The following is a 17056-nucleotide window of genomic DNA, read 5'->3' on the forward strand; positions in this document are numbered from 1 at the left end:
CAAGACAGTCTGCATCCCCAGAATGCCAAGTGTTCACGATTTTCCATCACCAGCCTCGAAATCCTTCCTCCTTGTCTTCCACCTCCTTCTCTTTCTTGAGATGACATTCACATAACAAAAACTTAGCCATTTTGAAGTGCACAATTCTGGGACTTCCCTGGCAGTTCAATGGTTGAAACTCCCCCTTCCAGTGCAGGGGGGTATGAATTCAATCCCTGGTCAGGGAACTAAGATCCTACATGCCTTGTGGCCAAAAAACCAAAACATAAGAAATAGAAGCAATATTGTAACACATTCAATAAAGACTTTTAAAATGGTCCACATTAAAAAAATCTTTTAAAAAAGTGCACAATTCAGTGGTATTTGGTAAATTCACACTGTGCAACCATCACCTCTATCTAGTTCCAGAATATCTTCAAACCCCCAGATGAGACCCTGCACTTAAGCAGTGATCCCTTCCTGTTTTCCCTACTCCCAGCCCCTGGCACCCACTCACCCACTTTCTGTCCCCACCTATGTTCACTGAAGCACTATTCACTAGCAAAATGGTCACAATCCAACGGTCCATCAGTGGGCGCATGGAGAAACGCAATAGGGCATATCCATGCAATGGAACAGTAGGCTGCAGCGTGTACTGGTACGTCATTGCCTTTAATGGCTGAATCCTGCTCCATTGCATGGAATTCTCTTCCCTCGCCAGCTCCAACATCTACCCCGAGAACGCCACTGCCAATGGTCATGACTTTCAGATGTTTTCCTTTGAGGAGACCACATCCTGCAAGGCTTGCCAGATGCTGCTGAGGTGGGAATCTGGGAGGATGGACCTGGTTGCTGGGGTGGGTTGTCCCTTCCTCTGTGGGGTGGGGGGGGGCTCCCCTGGCCATCATGCCCCTGAGTTGGGAGGGGGGAGGCTCTCCTTTGATCTTCAGCTTCTCTGTCTCTCTTCTGCTCTAAAAAAACCCAAAGGGGCCCTTTATGTTGTTGGCAAAATGATTGGCTGTGTTTGTTCAGCATCACTGACTCCTTCCTTTATCTTCTCCTGCATCTCAGAGGCACTTTCTATCAGGGGTACCGCTGTCAACGGTGCCGAGCACCTGCACACAAGGAGTGTCTTGGGAGGGTCCCTCCGTGTGGTCGACATGGACAAGGTACTAGGGGACTGAGGTGGGAGGTGGGTTTCTGCATGAGGGTTCCCCCCAACGCCATTCTAACCAGTATATCTGTATATTTACCCTCTCATAGATTATTCAGGAACTATGAAGAAGGTGAGACCCCCCATGTTCCTTTCTGTGCATGGAAATTGGGGCAGGAGTTGGGAAGGAAGGACCTGGGAGATTCTATCAGTGGGTGTGGCTCTTGGCTGGATGCCCAGTTGATCCCTGGGTCTAGAAGATCCCCTGGAGGAGGAAATGGCAACCCACTCCACTATTCTTGCCTGGGAAATCCCATGGACAGAGGAGCCTGGCAGGCTACAGTCCTGGGGCTGCAAAGAGTCTGACACAACTGAGTGACTGAGCAGGCACATCTGCAGGCAAATAAGGGTTGAGGAGCCCCCAGACGGGGTACAGATAGTCATGCTTGCTCTTTTGTCTCTCCCTTCAGGATAAGCCACATCGGCGGGCTCAAGACAAAAAGAGGAATGAGCTAGGTGAGTCAGCAGGGGATGCTGTGCAGGGCAGAAAGAAATCTAGGCTTTGCCTCAGTGATGCTGACCCAGGGAGAGATCTCAACAATTATGTTAATGACCACATAACATTCTACTTATAAAACATCTGTTCTAGTTCCAGAAACTTGAAAGGAATTTTTAAATAGCAAAGTCAATTTGTTATTAGCTTTGCTTAAACACTGTGAAGGGGGTGCTTGGAACATGGCAATCCTTGTTATCATGTTCTTGCCTCCCATTCACTTTTTTATGTATACAGATGTTTTTTAAAATTGAAGTTTAGTTGAATAAAGTCTTGCCCTACTCACCTTCTGCTTCTTAGGCTTTGCACATGCTGTTCCCTCTGCCTGCACCACTCCTGCCTCCTCATCCATCTAACTCCACCTCATCTTTCAAGTGTCCACTTTAATGCGTCCTCCTCTGAGCAACCTTCCTTGATGGCTCAGACTCATCAGGTCTCCCACTGTGATGCTCCAGAAAACCCTCTACTCCTACCACCTCAACTAGAATAACTTAGCCAAACCCTGTCTCCCGCTACCCACCTGGGAGCTTACAGTGATTTAGGTATACAGCAAAGTGATTTAGTTATACAGATATTTTTCAGATTCTTTTCCACTGTAGGTTATTATAAGATATTGAATATAGTTCCCTGTATTATAAGTAGGTCCTTGTTGTTCATCTCTTTATATATAGTAGTGTCCATCTGTCCATCTCAAATTCCCAGTTTATTCCTCCACCCCCTCCCATTCACCTTTTTTATTCACTGGCCACCCTCCCTTTTTTGGTTTGCTGACAAACTCCATCTGTAGTCTTAGCTGGCTGGGCACACCTCATGCCCTCTCCCATTGATTCTGTGTCACAGAATCTTATCATAATAGGGTGGTCTCAGCAAAGCATCAGTTCAGTTCAGTCGCTCAGTCGTGTCCAACTCTTTGCGACCCCATGAATCGCAGCACACCAGGCCTCCCTGTCTGTCACCAACTCCCGGAGTTCACCCAGACTCACATCCATCGAGTCAGTGATGCCATCCAGCCATCTTATCCTCTGTCGTCCCCTTCTCCTCCTGCCCCCAATCCCTCCCAGCATCAGAGTCTTTTCCAATGAGTCAACTCTTCGCATGAGGTGGCCAAAGTACTGGAGTTTCAGCTTTAGCATCGTTCCTTCCAAAGAAATCCCAGGGCTGATCTCCTTCAGAATGGACTGGTTGGATCTCCTTGCAGTCCAAGGGACTCTCAAGAGTCTTCTCCAGCACCACAGTTCAAAAGCATCAATTCTTTGGCGCTCAGCCTTCTTCACAGTCCAACTCTCACATCCATACATGACCACTGGAAAAACCATAGCCTTGACTAGACAGACCTTTGTTGGCAAAGTAATGCCAACAAATATTCTGCTTTTGAATATGCTATCTAGGTTGGTCATAACTTTCCTTCCAAGGAGTAAGCATAGTCCACCTGAAAGGTAGGGAGCAGGAGATGCAGTTTGACCAAGCCAGAATTCTTTTTAGCCTGGGCAGGGGGTGGTGGTAGAAAGGCTGGATTCGTGTGTATGTTAACAGTGTCTATGGCATCACAGTCATGATGAGTAATTTTTATTCAATATCTATTGTATATATCCTCTGAAGTAAATTGATGACTAAAACAGGATATTTCCTGTCCTCCCAAAGCTCCTAGGTGGGTAGCGGGAGACAGGGTTTGGCTAAGTTATTCTAGTTGAGGTGGTAGGAGTAGAGGGTTTTCCGGAGCATCTCAGTGGGAGACCTGATGAGTCTGAGCCATCAGGGAAGGCTGCTCAGAGGAGGAGGCATTAAAGTGGACACTTGAAAGTTGAGGTGGAGTTAGATGGATGGGGAGGCAGGAGTGGTCCAGGCAGAGGGAACAGCGTATGCAAAGCCTAAGAAGCAGGAGGTGAGTAGGGCAAGACTTTATTCAAGAACTAAGGGGGACCTCCCAGGTGGCCCAGTGGTTAAGAATTTGCCTTGCAATGAAGGAGGTGCGGATTTGATTCCCGGCCGGGGAGCAAAGATCCTGCATGCTGCACAGTGTGGCCACAGAGTAAAAAAAAAAAGAACTTGGTGTGGCCAAGAAAAATAAACTCTTTGCTCAGAATCAATGTAAAGATTCAGTTTCATATCTGTCATCCTATATCTATCTTGATAGATATCTATAGATAGCTATAGTTCTATATCTATAGCTATAGGTACTTCAGCTTTATTTGTAACAATTAAAAATTAGAAACAACTCAAATATGGTCAACAGTGGGAATACATACATGATATATACTATATATGTATATAATGTAATAATTGCTAAGTCACTTCAGTCGTGTCCGACTCTGTGCGACCCCATAGACAGCAGCCCACCAGGCTCCCCTGTCCCTGGGATTCTCCAGGCAAGAACACTGGAGTGGGTTGCCATTTCCTTCTCCAATGTGTGAAAGTGAAAAGTGAAAGTGAAGTCGCTCAGTCGTGTCCGATTCTTAGTGACCCCATGGACTGCAGCCTACAGGGCTCCTCCGTCCATGGGATTTTCCAGGCAAGAGTACTGGAGTGGGATGCCATTGCCTTCTCCGAATGTAATAATATATATGTATAAAATCAGCTGTATAAAAAAATGTATATATTAGCTTTACTGGTCAAAAACCAGAAACAACCCAGATGTCCTCAGTAGGAGGTAATATATATGAATGTGTGTATGTGTGTATATATCCATCATACAGATACTTAAACATATGTATATGTTCACATATATGTTTGCATATATATATATACATACTCTTGCTCATATCCATTTTATGTGGATATATATAATTATCATTTTCTATTGAGACAGAAATATGTAATTTTCTATAATTTCCTATTGAAATATATATAATATATATGTAATGTTCTATGCGACGGAAATATTTCTATTGAGATAGAAAATACATACCATAAGGTGTGTACGATGAATAAATTTTAAGAGTATGGCTCACTGAATCTCTACCCATGTAACCACCACTCAGATCAATGTATAGGACACTTTCATCATCATGGAAAGTTTTATTGGCTGGTGCTGGTCATACTTACTGCTAGTCTGCCCTGTCTCCCAGAAGGAACCACTTTCTGACCTCTATCAGCACAGATTAGTTTTGCCTGCCCTTTAACTTCACACAAATGAAGTTGTATAGCATGGACTCTCACAGCGTATTAGCGTATCTGCTTGAAGCAGTCACTTGTTCTTTTTCATTGCTGTATCGTATTCCATGATATGGTTATTTCATGCTGTGTTTATCCATCTTCTTAAAGACATGGGGTATGTTGCACGTTTTTTAGCTCTTGTGAATAGAGTTGCTGTGAACATTCTTCGTCATGAATCTCTGGGGACCTGTGTTTCGTTTCTCTGGGTGATGTATTCATGAGTGGAATTAGCTTCAGTGAACACTGCCCAGCAGTTTTCCAAAGTGGGTTCCTACTAGTCAAGCAGGAATGAGCTGTGGAGTCATGGCCACCCTTCCCGTTTATGCAAAAAAAATTATTTTACATGTTTTCATATTAAAAACTTCTTCAAATTAAAAAAAAAAAGAGAATCCAGGAATCCAGGTGACTTCCAGTTGCTCCACATCCTTGCTGCCACTTGGTATCGTCTGTCTTTTTACCTTCTGCCATCCTGCTGGGTGGCGAGACTTGGATGTGAAAGTCCTGGACTTCTCTGTATCATCCCCTCCCCTCCCCTCCAGGCCTGCCCAAGATGGAGGTGTGCCAGGAATACTACGGGCTGCCCCCACCCCCTGGAGCCATTGGACCTTTTTTGCGCCTCAACCCGGGAGACATTGTGGAGCTCACTAAGGCTGAAGCCGAACAGAACTGGTGGGAGGTACAGGCTGGGGCCATGGGAATGATGGGGAAGGACCTGAACATGGGATTAGGGTGTAGGTGGCCTCGGGAGTGGGATCATGCTCCCACTGAACTCTGGCAATGGAAATTTGCTCCAGGCAGGGTGATGTCTATGGGGATTTGTGGGGCTGACCTGGCCCTTCTGGGCTGGTGGTATTCCCAGAAGTTGATACTGGTTGGTCCCTCTCTGGGTCATTCCAGGTCATGGAGAGGTAGATGGCCAAGCAGAGTGGCTGTTGGGTGAAAGATGAATACACACAAGCATTGTGGCTGCCTGTAACCTCTCTGTCCATCTCTCCCTTCCAACTTTTTAGGGAAGGAATATATCTACCAATGAAGTCGGCTGGTTTCCCTGCAATAGGGTCAAGCCCTACGTGCATGTGAGTGCCTCAGTCTGGTTGGAGTGAGGGCACGGGGGTGCAGAGGGCGTCCTGTGAGGATGGGCAGCATTGAGGGGAATGCTCCTGAGATCAGGAGGGGCTGCCCATCATGGCGTGTCACTCCCTACCTTGTTGACTGAGCCCAGAGAGGGGTTCACCCTGGGAAGGATGACCAGTCCTTTTCTCCTTGGTTCTTTTTATTTTCAATGTTTCAGTTTTTATTACATACACATGAACATATGACTTTTTAAAATTAACCTTTAATTTTGTTTTGGAGTATAGCCAGTGACAATGTTGTGATAGTTTCAGGTGGACAGAAAAGGGACTCGGTCATACATACATGTATCCATTCTCCCCCAAACCCTGCTCCCGTCCAGGCTGCCGCATGACATTGAGCAGAGTTCCCTGTGCTGTACAGCAGATCCTTGTTGGTTATCTATTTTAAATATAGCAGGGTATACATGTCCATACCAAACTCCCAACCCTCCCTTTCTCCCATCCTTTCCTCAGCAACCATAAGTTTATTCTCTAAGTTCTTGTGAGTCTGTTTCTGTTTTCTAAATAAGTTCATTTGTATCATGTCTTTTTAGATTTAGCATAAAAATGGATGTCATACGATGTCTCTGTTTCTCTGTCTGACTTATTTCACTCAGTATGACGATCTCTGTGCTTAGTTTCTCAGTCCTGTCTGACTCTTTGTGACCCCATGGACTGTAGCCCGCAGGCTCCTCTGTCCATGGGGATTCTCCAGGTGAGAATACTGAAGTGGGTTGCCATGCCTTCTTCCAGGGGATCTTCCCAACCCAGGGATCGAACCTAGGTCTCCCACATTACAGGTGGATTCTTTACCATCTGAGCCACCAGAGATGTGCAAATGGCATTATTTTGTTCTTTTTAATGGCTGGGTAATATTTCATTTTATATATGTACTACATCTTCTTTGTCCATTCCCCTGACAATGGACATTTAGGCTGCTTCCATGTCTTGGCTATTGTAAACAGCACAGTAATGAATATTGGGGTACATGTATCCTTTTGGACCATGTTTTTCCCTGTATATGTGCCTAGGAGTGGGATTTCAGAGTCGTATGGTAGCTCTGTTTTTAGTTTTTTAAAGAACCTCCATCCTTGAATCTTCTCCATCACTTGGGGAAGGAACAGGGGTTCAGAAGGCTGGCCAACCCCTGCATTCCTTCAGAGGCACCAAACAGAGTCATCTACGGGGTCACGTCCCCTGGGCCTCCTCATGCAGGGACCAGGCCTGCCCACCGCTCTGCCTGGTGCTTGTCTTTCTTCACCTGTTTCCCATTCTCTTGATTTCCTCGTCTTGATAATGACGTCAAATCTTCCCCATTCTCCCCAAACCTCATTCTTCCTCACTACCCACTGACCACTTTGTAGCCCTCATAGGAGCCTGCAGACAGAAAGTCTCTCCCATTTTTTTTTTTTTGCTTTCATTTTATGTAATTTCAGACTTCCAGAAAAGTCATGAGAATAATGCAAAGAATGCTCATACATCTGTTAGTCAGATCACCAATTGTTAACATTTTGTCTCATTGTCTCTGTCATCTTTCTCTGAACATTTCATTTATATAGAAAATGTCTATTATTTGTTTTTTCTTGAGACTCTTCAAAGTAAGTTTACAGACACATTTCCTCTTTAATCTGAATACCTGCCGAGAACAGGAACTTTCTCTTGTATATACATAGTGTGATTTTTGAAAACATGAAATTCAGCATGGACATTCTACTATTATAAATTATCACATATTAGAAATTATAATATATAAATTATATATTACATAATTCAGAGTGTGTATTTACACTTTACCAATTTTCCAAAAAATATCTTTTGCTTTTTTTTTTTTTTTTTGGCTTGGGGTCCTTTCTCCATTGTGGAGTTGCATTATGTATTTCTAACTCCATCATTCCTCCTAAGTTATTAGCTGATATTCTATTGTAAAGAACTGTCTCTTCTATGTATCTGTGTATTATGTATGGATCTATCAATCAATCAATCATCTTTGTATCTATGAATCTGTCAGTTACCTGACAGATTCATGCATATCTATGTATCTGTGTGTCTATCCATGTATCCATTTGCATCTATGTATCAATTATCTATGGATCTATCTAATAATCATCTATGTATTTATCTGTGTATCTATGTATATACCAATCAACCATCTGTGTATCTATGTACTTGTGTATTCATCCATTATCTATGTATCTATCTATATAGCCATCTCTGTATCAATCATCTATGTGTCTATCTGTGTATCTGTTTGGTATCTATCTCAGGAAATGTTCCTGGATTTTTATTTTCATATTGTCCTGGCTTGGACCAGTGGGCTTAGGGCTTCCCTGGTGGCTCAGACAGTAAAGCATCTGCCTGTAATGTGGGAGACCTGGGTTCGATCCCTGGGTGTGGAAGATCCCCTGGAGAAGGAAATGGCAACCCACTCCAGTACGCTTGCCTGGAAAATTCCATGGATGGAGGAGCCTGGGAGGCTATAGTCCATGGGGTCGCAAAGAGCTGGACATGATTGGGCAACTTCAGTGGTTCACTGGACCAGTGGGAGCCCCTTCAGGCTGGCTCCTCTGTCCTTTTGACATAACCTCATTGTTCTCTGAGCCCTTCTTTACTTTTTAGCACAAGAGCACACTGCTCTTGTACTCCTTCTGCCCCAATCTTGGAATCAACCATTTTCCCAAGGAGCCAGGATCCTTTCGGTGGGACTTGGCATTCACACATCAAGATCTGGACGTCTTTCCAATTTCTGCCTACACACGTAACTGCCTCTTTAAAGCTGATTCATTTGGGAGGGGTGGACTGATCTCTCCCACTGGATTCTGGAGCTGTATTTCCAGAGAAGAGCACAGTGCCCGGCACGTAATAGACACCCAGTACGTGACAGTGGAATGAATGAATGCAGTGTCCTGAAGTCTGTTGCCATGCTGAACCCTTTTCCCTAAGTCTCCGCCTCTGTCTGTGTCCCCAGGGTCCCCCTCAGGACCTGTCCGTTCATCTCTGGTGAGTAGAACCATCTTATTTTTAACTTGGGGTGCTTTGGGGTGGATGTTTGGGCTGAACATTGGGGTGCCACAAGGGGCTGCAAACAAGTCAGTTATTCATTCTTCAAACTTTGGGCCTTAACTACTGGGTCCAGCCCTACACCAGGGGCTGCTGAGGAGAGAGCACAGACCAAAGAGGGTCCTTGACTTTGGGATATTCGGTTCTAATGTAAAGAAAACGATGGTGACAATATAATGGGAGCTTCTTCTCCCTCTCCACCTGCCTTTTTTTGAGAACCTACTGCTTAGAGTACAATGAGGGATGGAGGTTTATACTGTCGCTTTGGAGCCCGCTGACTTCGGTTCCAATCCTGACTCTAACATTATCCAGCTGTGTGACCTTTAGCCAGTAACTCAGCTTCTCTGCGCTTCAGCTTTCCTCCCTGGAAAACAGATTGGTAACAATATCTGATTCATAGGGCTGTTAAGAAGTTTCCATGAGCCTGTAAAGTGCTTAGCTCTATTCCTGACATGCAAAAAGCACTTTATTATCTATTCTTATTAGCATTAGCTGTTATGACCACATTTCATCCATTGTAAAATGCATATTTTTTGCTCTCACTATTTAACGCCTCTGGCATTGGAATAGTTCTTACAATTAGTGGTGTCTCAGTTCTTCTGCCTAATTTTATGGGTGCGTGTGTGTGCTAAGTCGCTCAGCCGTGTCAGACTCTGTGACCTCATGGACTGTAATCTGCCAGGCTCCTCTGTCCAGGCAAGAATACTGGAGTGGGTAGCCATTCCCTTCTCTGGGCAGATTCTTTACCATCTGAGCCACTAGGGAAACCAGTCATTTTTATTTCATAATTGCCCGTGAAAGCATGGTGTATTTTACAATGATTGGTATCCTAGACTGTGGTATTGTTTTTATGACCACTGTGTCAGCATTTTAAGGGCAATTCTTGTAATAATGCTTTGAGTGCATACTCCTCTTAATCTCTTTCTGCAATGGAGGAAACCAAGACTCAGAGAGCAGCAAGTAACTTGGTCAGTGTCACAAAGCAAGGAAGTGAAAGAGGTGGGATTCGAACCCAAGTCTGCCGGGCTTCAAAGCCCAACCTTATTACACAAAGGGCCTAATAACACTCCCGTGTGGTAAACACACACCACGTATGAGGCGCTTCAACTGCGTCTTTGCCTTTTGTCAAAAATGTTCCTCTGTGATGGGCAGTTTTATCTCCTCTTTTCAGAGAAGGAAATTAGGGCTGGGAGGAGCACACTCAGGTCCTGAGGTCACAGAGCAACTGGGTGGCGGATCCAGGGTTTAAACTGTGTTCACCTGAGGCAGGGCGCTCACTCTATCCCTGCCTGGCCAGATGCGGTAAAATGAGGCCACTGCGGCCAGAACTGGGGAGAGGAGAGAGCGAGACCCTGACTTTGGGTGCAGCAAGGATTTAAGGGTGTGCCAAAACCTCAGACTTTGAGAGCCACACTGTTTTTTTTGTGTGTGTGTGTGTGTGTGAGCCATACTCTTTTAATGTGATGTTTTAAAAAAACAAAAGCAATGGGAAAAAAAAAAAAGCTATGATGGGCAAACTATCAACACTGTAAATCAAGTCAGGATATGACAGGGCTGGGAGTAGGGAAAGGTGAATTTCGGTCAGCCAGGCACGTGCCGAGTCAGGTCTTGTCCTTATTTGAAGTTTTGACATTTTATTCATCACAGATTTTTTTTCAATTTAGTTTTAAAATTGAGGTAAAATTCACATGACATAAAACTAACCATTCAAAGAGGCATTTATGTTATTATTTACACTTATATTACATATTCACATTTATCAATATAACTATATATTGCATAATGTAGTTCAGTTCAGTTCAGTTCCGTCGCTCAGTCGTGTCCAGCTCTTTGCAACCCCATGAATCACAGCACACCAGGCCTCCCTGTCCATCACCAACTCCCGGAGTTCACTCAGACTCACGTCCATCAAATTGGTGATGCCATCCAGCCATCTCATCCTCTCCTCCTGCCCCCAATCCCTCCCAGCATCAGAGTCTTTTCCAAAGAGTCAACTCTTCGCATGAGGTGGCCAAAGTACTGGCGTTTCAGCTTTAGCATCATTCCTTCCAAAGAAATCCCAGAGCTGATCTCCTTCAGAATGGACTGGTTGGATCTCCTTGCAGTCCAAGGGACTCTCAAGAGTCTTCTCCAACACCACAGTTCAAAAGCATCAATTCTTTTTCTTCACAGTCCAACTCTCACATCCATACATGACTACTGGAAAAACCATAGCCTTGACTAGACGCACCTTTGTTGGCAAAGTAATGTCTCTGCTTTTTAATATGCTATCTAGGTTGGTCATAACTTTTCTTCCAAGGAGTAAGCATCTTCTAATTTCATGGCTGCAATCACCATCTGCAGTGATTTTGGAGCCCCCCGAAAATAAAGTCTGACATTGTTTCCACTGTTTCCCCATCTATTTGCCATGAAGTGATGGGACCAGATGCCATGATCTTCGTTTTCTGAATGTTGAGTTTTAAGCCAACTTTTTCACTCTCCTCTTTCACCTTCATCAAGAGGCTTTTTAGTTCCTCTTCACTTTCTGCCATAAGGGTGGTGTCATCTGTATATCTGAGCTTATTGATATTTCTCCCGGCAATCTTGATTCCAGCTTGTGCTTCTTCCAGCCCAGCGTTTCTCATGCTGTACTCTGCATATGAGTTAAATAAGCAGGGTGACAATATACAGCCTTATAATGTAGTTAGTTATATATTAAATATACAGCCAATAATGTAGTTAGTTATATATTAAAATATATGATGTAATTATATATATATATAATTAATACATATTAGGTTATATGTTTATATTATGGGAAGCCCTGATGGCTCTGCAATAAAGAATCTACCTGCCAATATTTGACAATGCAAGAGATGCAGGTTTGATCCTTGGGTCAGGAAGATCCCCTGGAGGAGGAAATGGCAACTCACTCCAGTATTCTTGCCTGGGAAATCCCATGGACAAAGAAGCCTGGCCAGCTATAGTGCATGGGATTGCAAAGAGTCAGACACGATTTAGAGACTTAACAACAAAAATGTATGATTAACATATATTATTTATGTTATATTCACACTTAGAGCATATAGGCATATTCACACATATATTATCTGTAATTATATGGTATATAATATAAATTGTTATGTATTTACATACACATTCATTTTATATATAATAAATAATTCATATTTATATCATAAATGCATTATATATAATTAGTATATATTATTTATGTTGCATACTAATTCCATACATACTGTCTATAATTGTATGCTGCTGCTGCTAAGTCGCTCAGTCGTGTCCGACTCCTAGCGACCCCATGGACTTCAGCCCACCAGGCCCCTCTGTCCATGGGATTTTCCAGGCAAGAGTACTAGAGTGGGGTGCCATTGTCTTCTCCGTAATTGTATAGTATATAATATATATTATGTGTTATATATTAATGTTTATATTTATAACATAAACACATTGACATCATATTTATATAATTATGACATCATATTTATATAATTTATATATATAATTTATATAATTATGACTTATAATTATGTGTTATCTATAGTTAATATATATTTTTATGTTATATACTTAAATTTATGCTATTAATATATTCATATTCTTGCTGATACATCATATATAATTATATATTATATATAATTAATATGTATTATTTCTGTTGTATATTTGCACTTATAGCATAATTATATTCATAGTCACATCTCTATTTATTTTTCACATTTATATTAAATGTACATTTACAATGGTATGCAACCAGCACCTCTCTCTAGCTCCGAAACATTTTCGCTGCCCCCCTGTCAACAGTGACCCCTCCTCTCCCTCCCCAAGCCCTGACAACCATGAACACACTTTCTGTGTCTATGAGTTTGCCAGTTCTGGGTGCTTCATATAAATGGAATTCTACCCTGTGTGCCCTTTGTGACTGGCTTCTCTCACTCAGCACCATGTTTTCAGGGTTCATTCGCCTTTTAGCACTTAATCAGTACTTCATTCCTTTGTATGGTTGCTTTTGCGATTTAGAAAATATTGCATTAAAGTGCTACTTATTTTCTTTGTTGTTATTTATCCTGGTGACTGAGTTTTTTGGCTTGCCCTTTAATTTTTGTACCTGAGGCTGTGTCTCACTCTCCTCATCCTATTTCCCTCCTGGTGACCACAAAGATGGGCAGACAGTGGGCACTCAGTAAATACCTTTCCAGAAATGCCAAATTTCAGAGTAAAAGGAAAAAAAAAAAAACCCACACCTGTTTTTCTATACTCATACTCTCAATAGTTCTGAAACCAAATGTGTGGGTTTTTTTGTTTTTTTTTTTTATTCTCCGCACCTAACAATTGTCTAATTCTACAGACACCAGCTTGGGTGTGCTATGATTCAATTTGATTCTGACACGATTTGTCTGGAGTTAGCGACAAGTCCCATAGATTAAGGGCTTGGTTTCTAGCTCGGTTTACCTAGCTCACATGGTAAAAAAAATCCACGTGCAGTGCAGGAGACCTGGGTTCAATCCCTGGGTTGGGAAGATCCCCTGGAGAAGGAAATGACAACCCACTCCAGTATTCTTGCCTGGAGAATCCCATGGACAGAGGAGCCTGGCAGGCTACAGTCCATAGAGTTGCAGAGTCGGACACGACTGAGTGACTAACACACTTTAAGAGGTAGCCCTCCACTTTAGATGACAATCACAAGCCTGGGTCACCCAGACTTCTGACCCACCAGCTACAAATGGGAGCTTCCCATAGCCCCGTCCTTGGGTTTGATAATTTGCTAACACAAACTCCCAGAACTTGTAGAAACAGTTTCCTTACTAGACTGTTTATTATCAAAGGATTCAAATCAGGAACAGTCAGATGGAAGAGTTGCTTGGGGCAAGGTATGGGGAAATGGGACAGGGCTTCCATGCCCTCTCTGGGCTTGCACCCACCCACCCCACCCCTGGTATCGCTCTGTGTTCACCAACCTCGAATCTCTTCAGACACCTTGGTTGGGACTTCCCTGGTAGTTCAGTGGTTAAGACTTTGCACGTCCCATGCAGGGGGCACAGGTTTGATCGCTGGTCAGGGAAGTAGGATCCCACATGACGAGTGGTGGTGGTTAGGAATCTACCGAGGCCACCCCCGACCCCGGCCCCTGGCAAAAAAAAAAAAAATCAAAACTGTTTGGTTGGAGTTCGGTTGAGGCATCTTTATACAGGCAAGATTGATTAAATTATGGGTCGTTAGTGATGGACTCAACCTCCATCTTCGCAGATGTGGAGGTGGGGCAGGGCTGAAAGTTTCAAGCCTCTAATCACATGGCTCTTCTGACTACTAACTGTCATCCTGAGCCTATTACAGAGCCCCCAGGGGCTTCCCTGGTCTAGTGGCTAAGACTCCAAGCTCCCCATGCAGGGGGCCTGAGTTCAATCCCTGGTCAGGGAACTAGATCCCACATGCAGCTAATAGTTTGCAAGCTGCGACAAAGACCGATGATCCTGCGTGCCTCAACTAAGACCCAGGGCAGCCAAGTAAATAAAAGTAAATATTAAAAAAAGAAGAGCCCTAGTCAGCTTATTAGCATACAAAAAGACACTTATTGGGCTTCCCTGGTGGCTCAGAGGTAAAGAATCTGCCTGCCAATGAAGGAGAAACTGGTTCCATCCCTGATCCGGAAAGATCCCACATGCTGTGGAGCAACTAAACCCGTGTGCCACAACTATTGAGCCTGTGCTCTAGAGCCCGGGAGCTACAACTACTGAGCCCGTGTGCCCCAATAGAGAAAAGCCTACGCAGCAACAATGACCCAACACAGCCAAAAAGAAAAATAAATAAAAATTTTAAAAAGACATATTACTTTGGAGATTCCAAAGGTTTTAGGAGTTATATGGAGAAGGCAATGGCAACCGACTCTAGTGTTCTTGCCTGGAGAATCCCAGGGACGGGGGAGTCTGGTGGGCTGCCGTCTATGGGGTCGCACAGAGGCGGACACGACTGAAGTGACTTAGCAGCAGCAGCATGCCAGGAAAGGGTGGAGAGCATAGAGAACAAATATATTTCTTTCTGTATCGCACTGAGACGTAGCTACACCCAAAGGATTGTGTTGTTTCCTGCAATCCAATTGTGAAAGCTTGGGCGTGACTTAAAGGTGTCTAATGAGGCAGTGGGGTGCCACTGCCTCCCCCAGGATTACCTATCAGAGTTACGTGAACCTCTCTTCTTGGTATGTCTTGACAGGTATGCTGGCCCCATGGAGCGAGCCGGGGCGGAAAGCATTCTTACCAACCGCTCGGATGGGACGTTCTTGGTGCGGCAGAGGGTGAAGGATGCAGCGGAATTTGCCATCAGCATTAAGTAATTTCTTCTTTCCTGGTCCGTTTCCCCTTGTGAGCTGAGCACTTCAGGTGCTTAGGAAGGATGAAACCATTTGGGTATTGTTTCTGAGGGCTCTGAAGAGCTCCAGTACCAGTCCTTTATGTCTCAGTGCAGGAAAAGAATTCAGCGAGAGGCAAAGTGATAGATATGAAGTGACTTTTATTAGGATAGGATGCTTGTGAGGTTTACAAAAGGGTGAGCCAGAAATGCTCTGCCCTAAGAACTCACTGGGCTACAATCTCATAAACAAAGGAAAAGTGGGGAGGGGGAAGAGAACTTCTTTGACTTTCTTGAGTAGATAGATGTCATGCTTCCGGCATCAGCTCCTCCTCCCCCAGGTTGAGTAGGAGACTTTTCTTGTCCCTGTGTGGTCCACAAATTATTGTTCTTCTTGTGTGCAGAGAGCATGTCCTAGGATTCATTAACTTACTGAGCTCCCTGGACAGGAGGTGGGGCTCATGTCACCATCGTTTTATTGTTTTGGGTCATATCCCGAGACTCTGTGACATGCCTGTGTGGCTAAGCAAGCCTGCTCGGTTTTGTGGTTAAGCAAATCTGCTTTCTTGAGTAATCATTAACTTACAGGGGTCTCCCATGTTTTTCTATTTACCATCCCTTAGTGGGATTGAGTGTTTAATCACCTACTTTGTCCTTTTGCTCTGTCCCTGTCAAGACGATTGACTATCGTACGTTAACAAGTCACTTTTTATTGAGCTCCTGTAGGGTCCTGTGTGTTTTTAATTTTTGTTTTTTATTTCTTTTCATTGATTGGTAACCCACAGAAAAAAAAGATATGCTTCTTAAGGCTCTAAGGGGACATTAAGCACACTCTTTGTTGTTGTATGCTGTGTACTGTCCGCCTCTTTGTGACCCCATGGACTGCAGCACACCAGGCTTCCCTGTCCTTCACCATCTCCCAGAGTTTGCTCCAACTCATGTCCATTGATGGGTGATGCCATAAGAGGCAGAAATGCAGTCTGGACCCAAGTCTTGCAGACCCTGGCTGTCCTGCCTTTCTGTTTGTTTTGGGTGCAGCTTCTTTCTTGTGGTGACTCGTTTCCTTGTTGGTTTTTTCATTTTGTCTTGTGATGATAAGTGGGGCTTTCCCCATGGGCATCTTTGCAGCTTGGGTGTCCAGAGATTTTGCATTTGCTTCCGTTGGGAATCACCAACAAGTTTACTTCTTTTTCAGATTAAAATAGTTTTGTTTAATTCTTAGTTTCCCAGTCTATACTGGGATGGTTTAAGTATAAACGCTAAACCCGTAAGAAGGTGAGGTTAAGGTGGTGAATTCTTAAGTGTGACTTCTCTATTTTGAGTCTGAGACAAACAAGCTTTCACATGGTCCCTGCTGTGCTGATGGGTGGAGTTTTTCTAGAACACGTTTTCCCCCCTGAGGATGTAGCTTTTTGACTTGACAGTCCAGCCTTTTGGAATGAGGGTGGGTCTCAGTGCCAACTCTCTACCCAACAAGGACACAATAACTCATCTCGTATTTCTGTGTGGTCAAGATGCATGCTCTAGGGAATTCCCTGGTGGTCCAGTGGGGGCTGCCTTGCCTGCAATGTGGGAGACCCAGGTTTAATCCCTTGGTCAGAAAGATCCCCTGGAGAAGAAAATGGCAACTCACTCCAGAATTCTTGCCTGGAGAATTCCATGGACAGAGGAGCCTGGTGGGCTACAGTCCATGGGGTCACAAAGAGT

At 43.9% G+C, this 17056-nt stretch overlaps 1 protein-coding gene across 1 annotated transcript in view; it reads left to right on the forward strand.

Moving 5' to 3' along the window:
• VAV1 (vav 1 guanine nucleotide exchange factor) overlaps positions 1-17056 on the forward strand; it is a 63604-nt gene that overhangs the window by 36820 nt on the left and 9728 nt on the right. The window contains 8 exon segments of the mRNA XM_010828243.1: positions 701-802; positions 1051-1148; positions 1243-1265; positions 1603-1648; positions 5378-5514; positions 5849-5914; positions 8916-8947; positions 15215-15331. Coding sequence (XP_010826545.1) covers positions 701-802; positions 1051-1148; positions 1243-1265; positions 1603-1648; positions 5378-5514; positions 5849-5914; positions 8916-8947; positions 15215-15331 — 621 coding nt within the window.

The sequence above is a fragment of the Bison bison genome, unplaced genomic scaffold (genome assembly GCF_000754665.1).
Source record: "Bison bison bison isolate TAMUID 2011002044 unplaced genomic scaffold, Bison_UMD1.0 scf7180017864492, whole genome shotgun sequence".
NCBI classification, from domain to species: domain Eukaryota; kingdom Metazoa; phylum Chordata; class Mammalia; order Artiodactyla; family Bovidae; genus Bison; species Bison bison.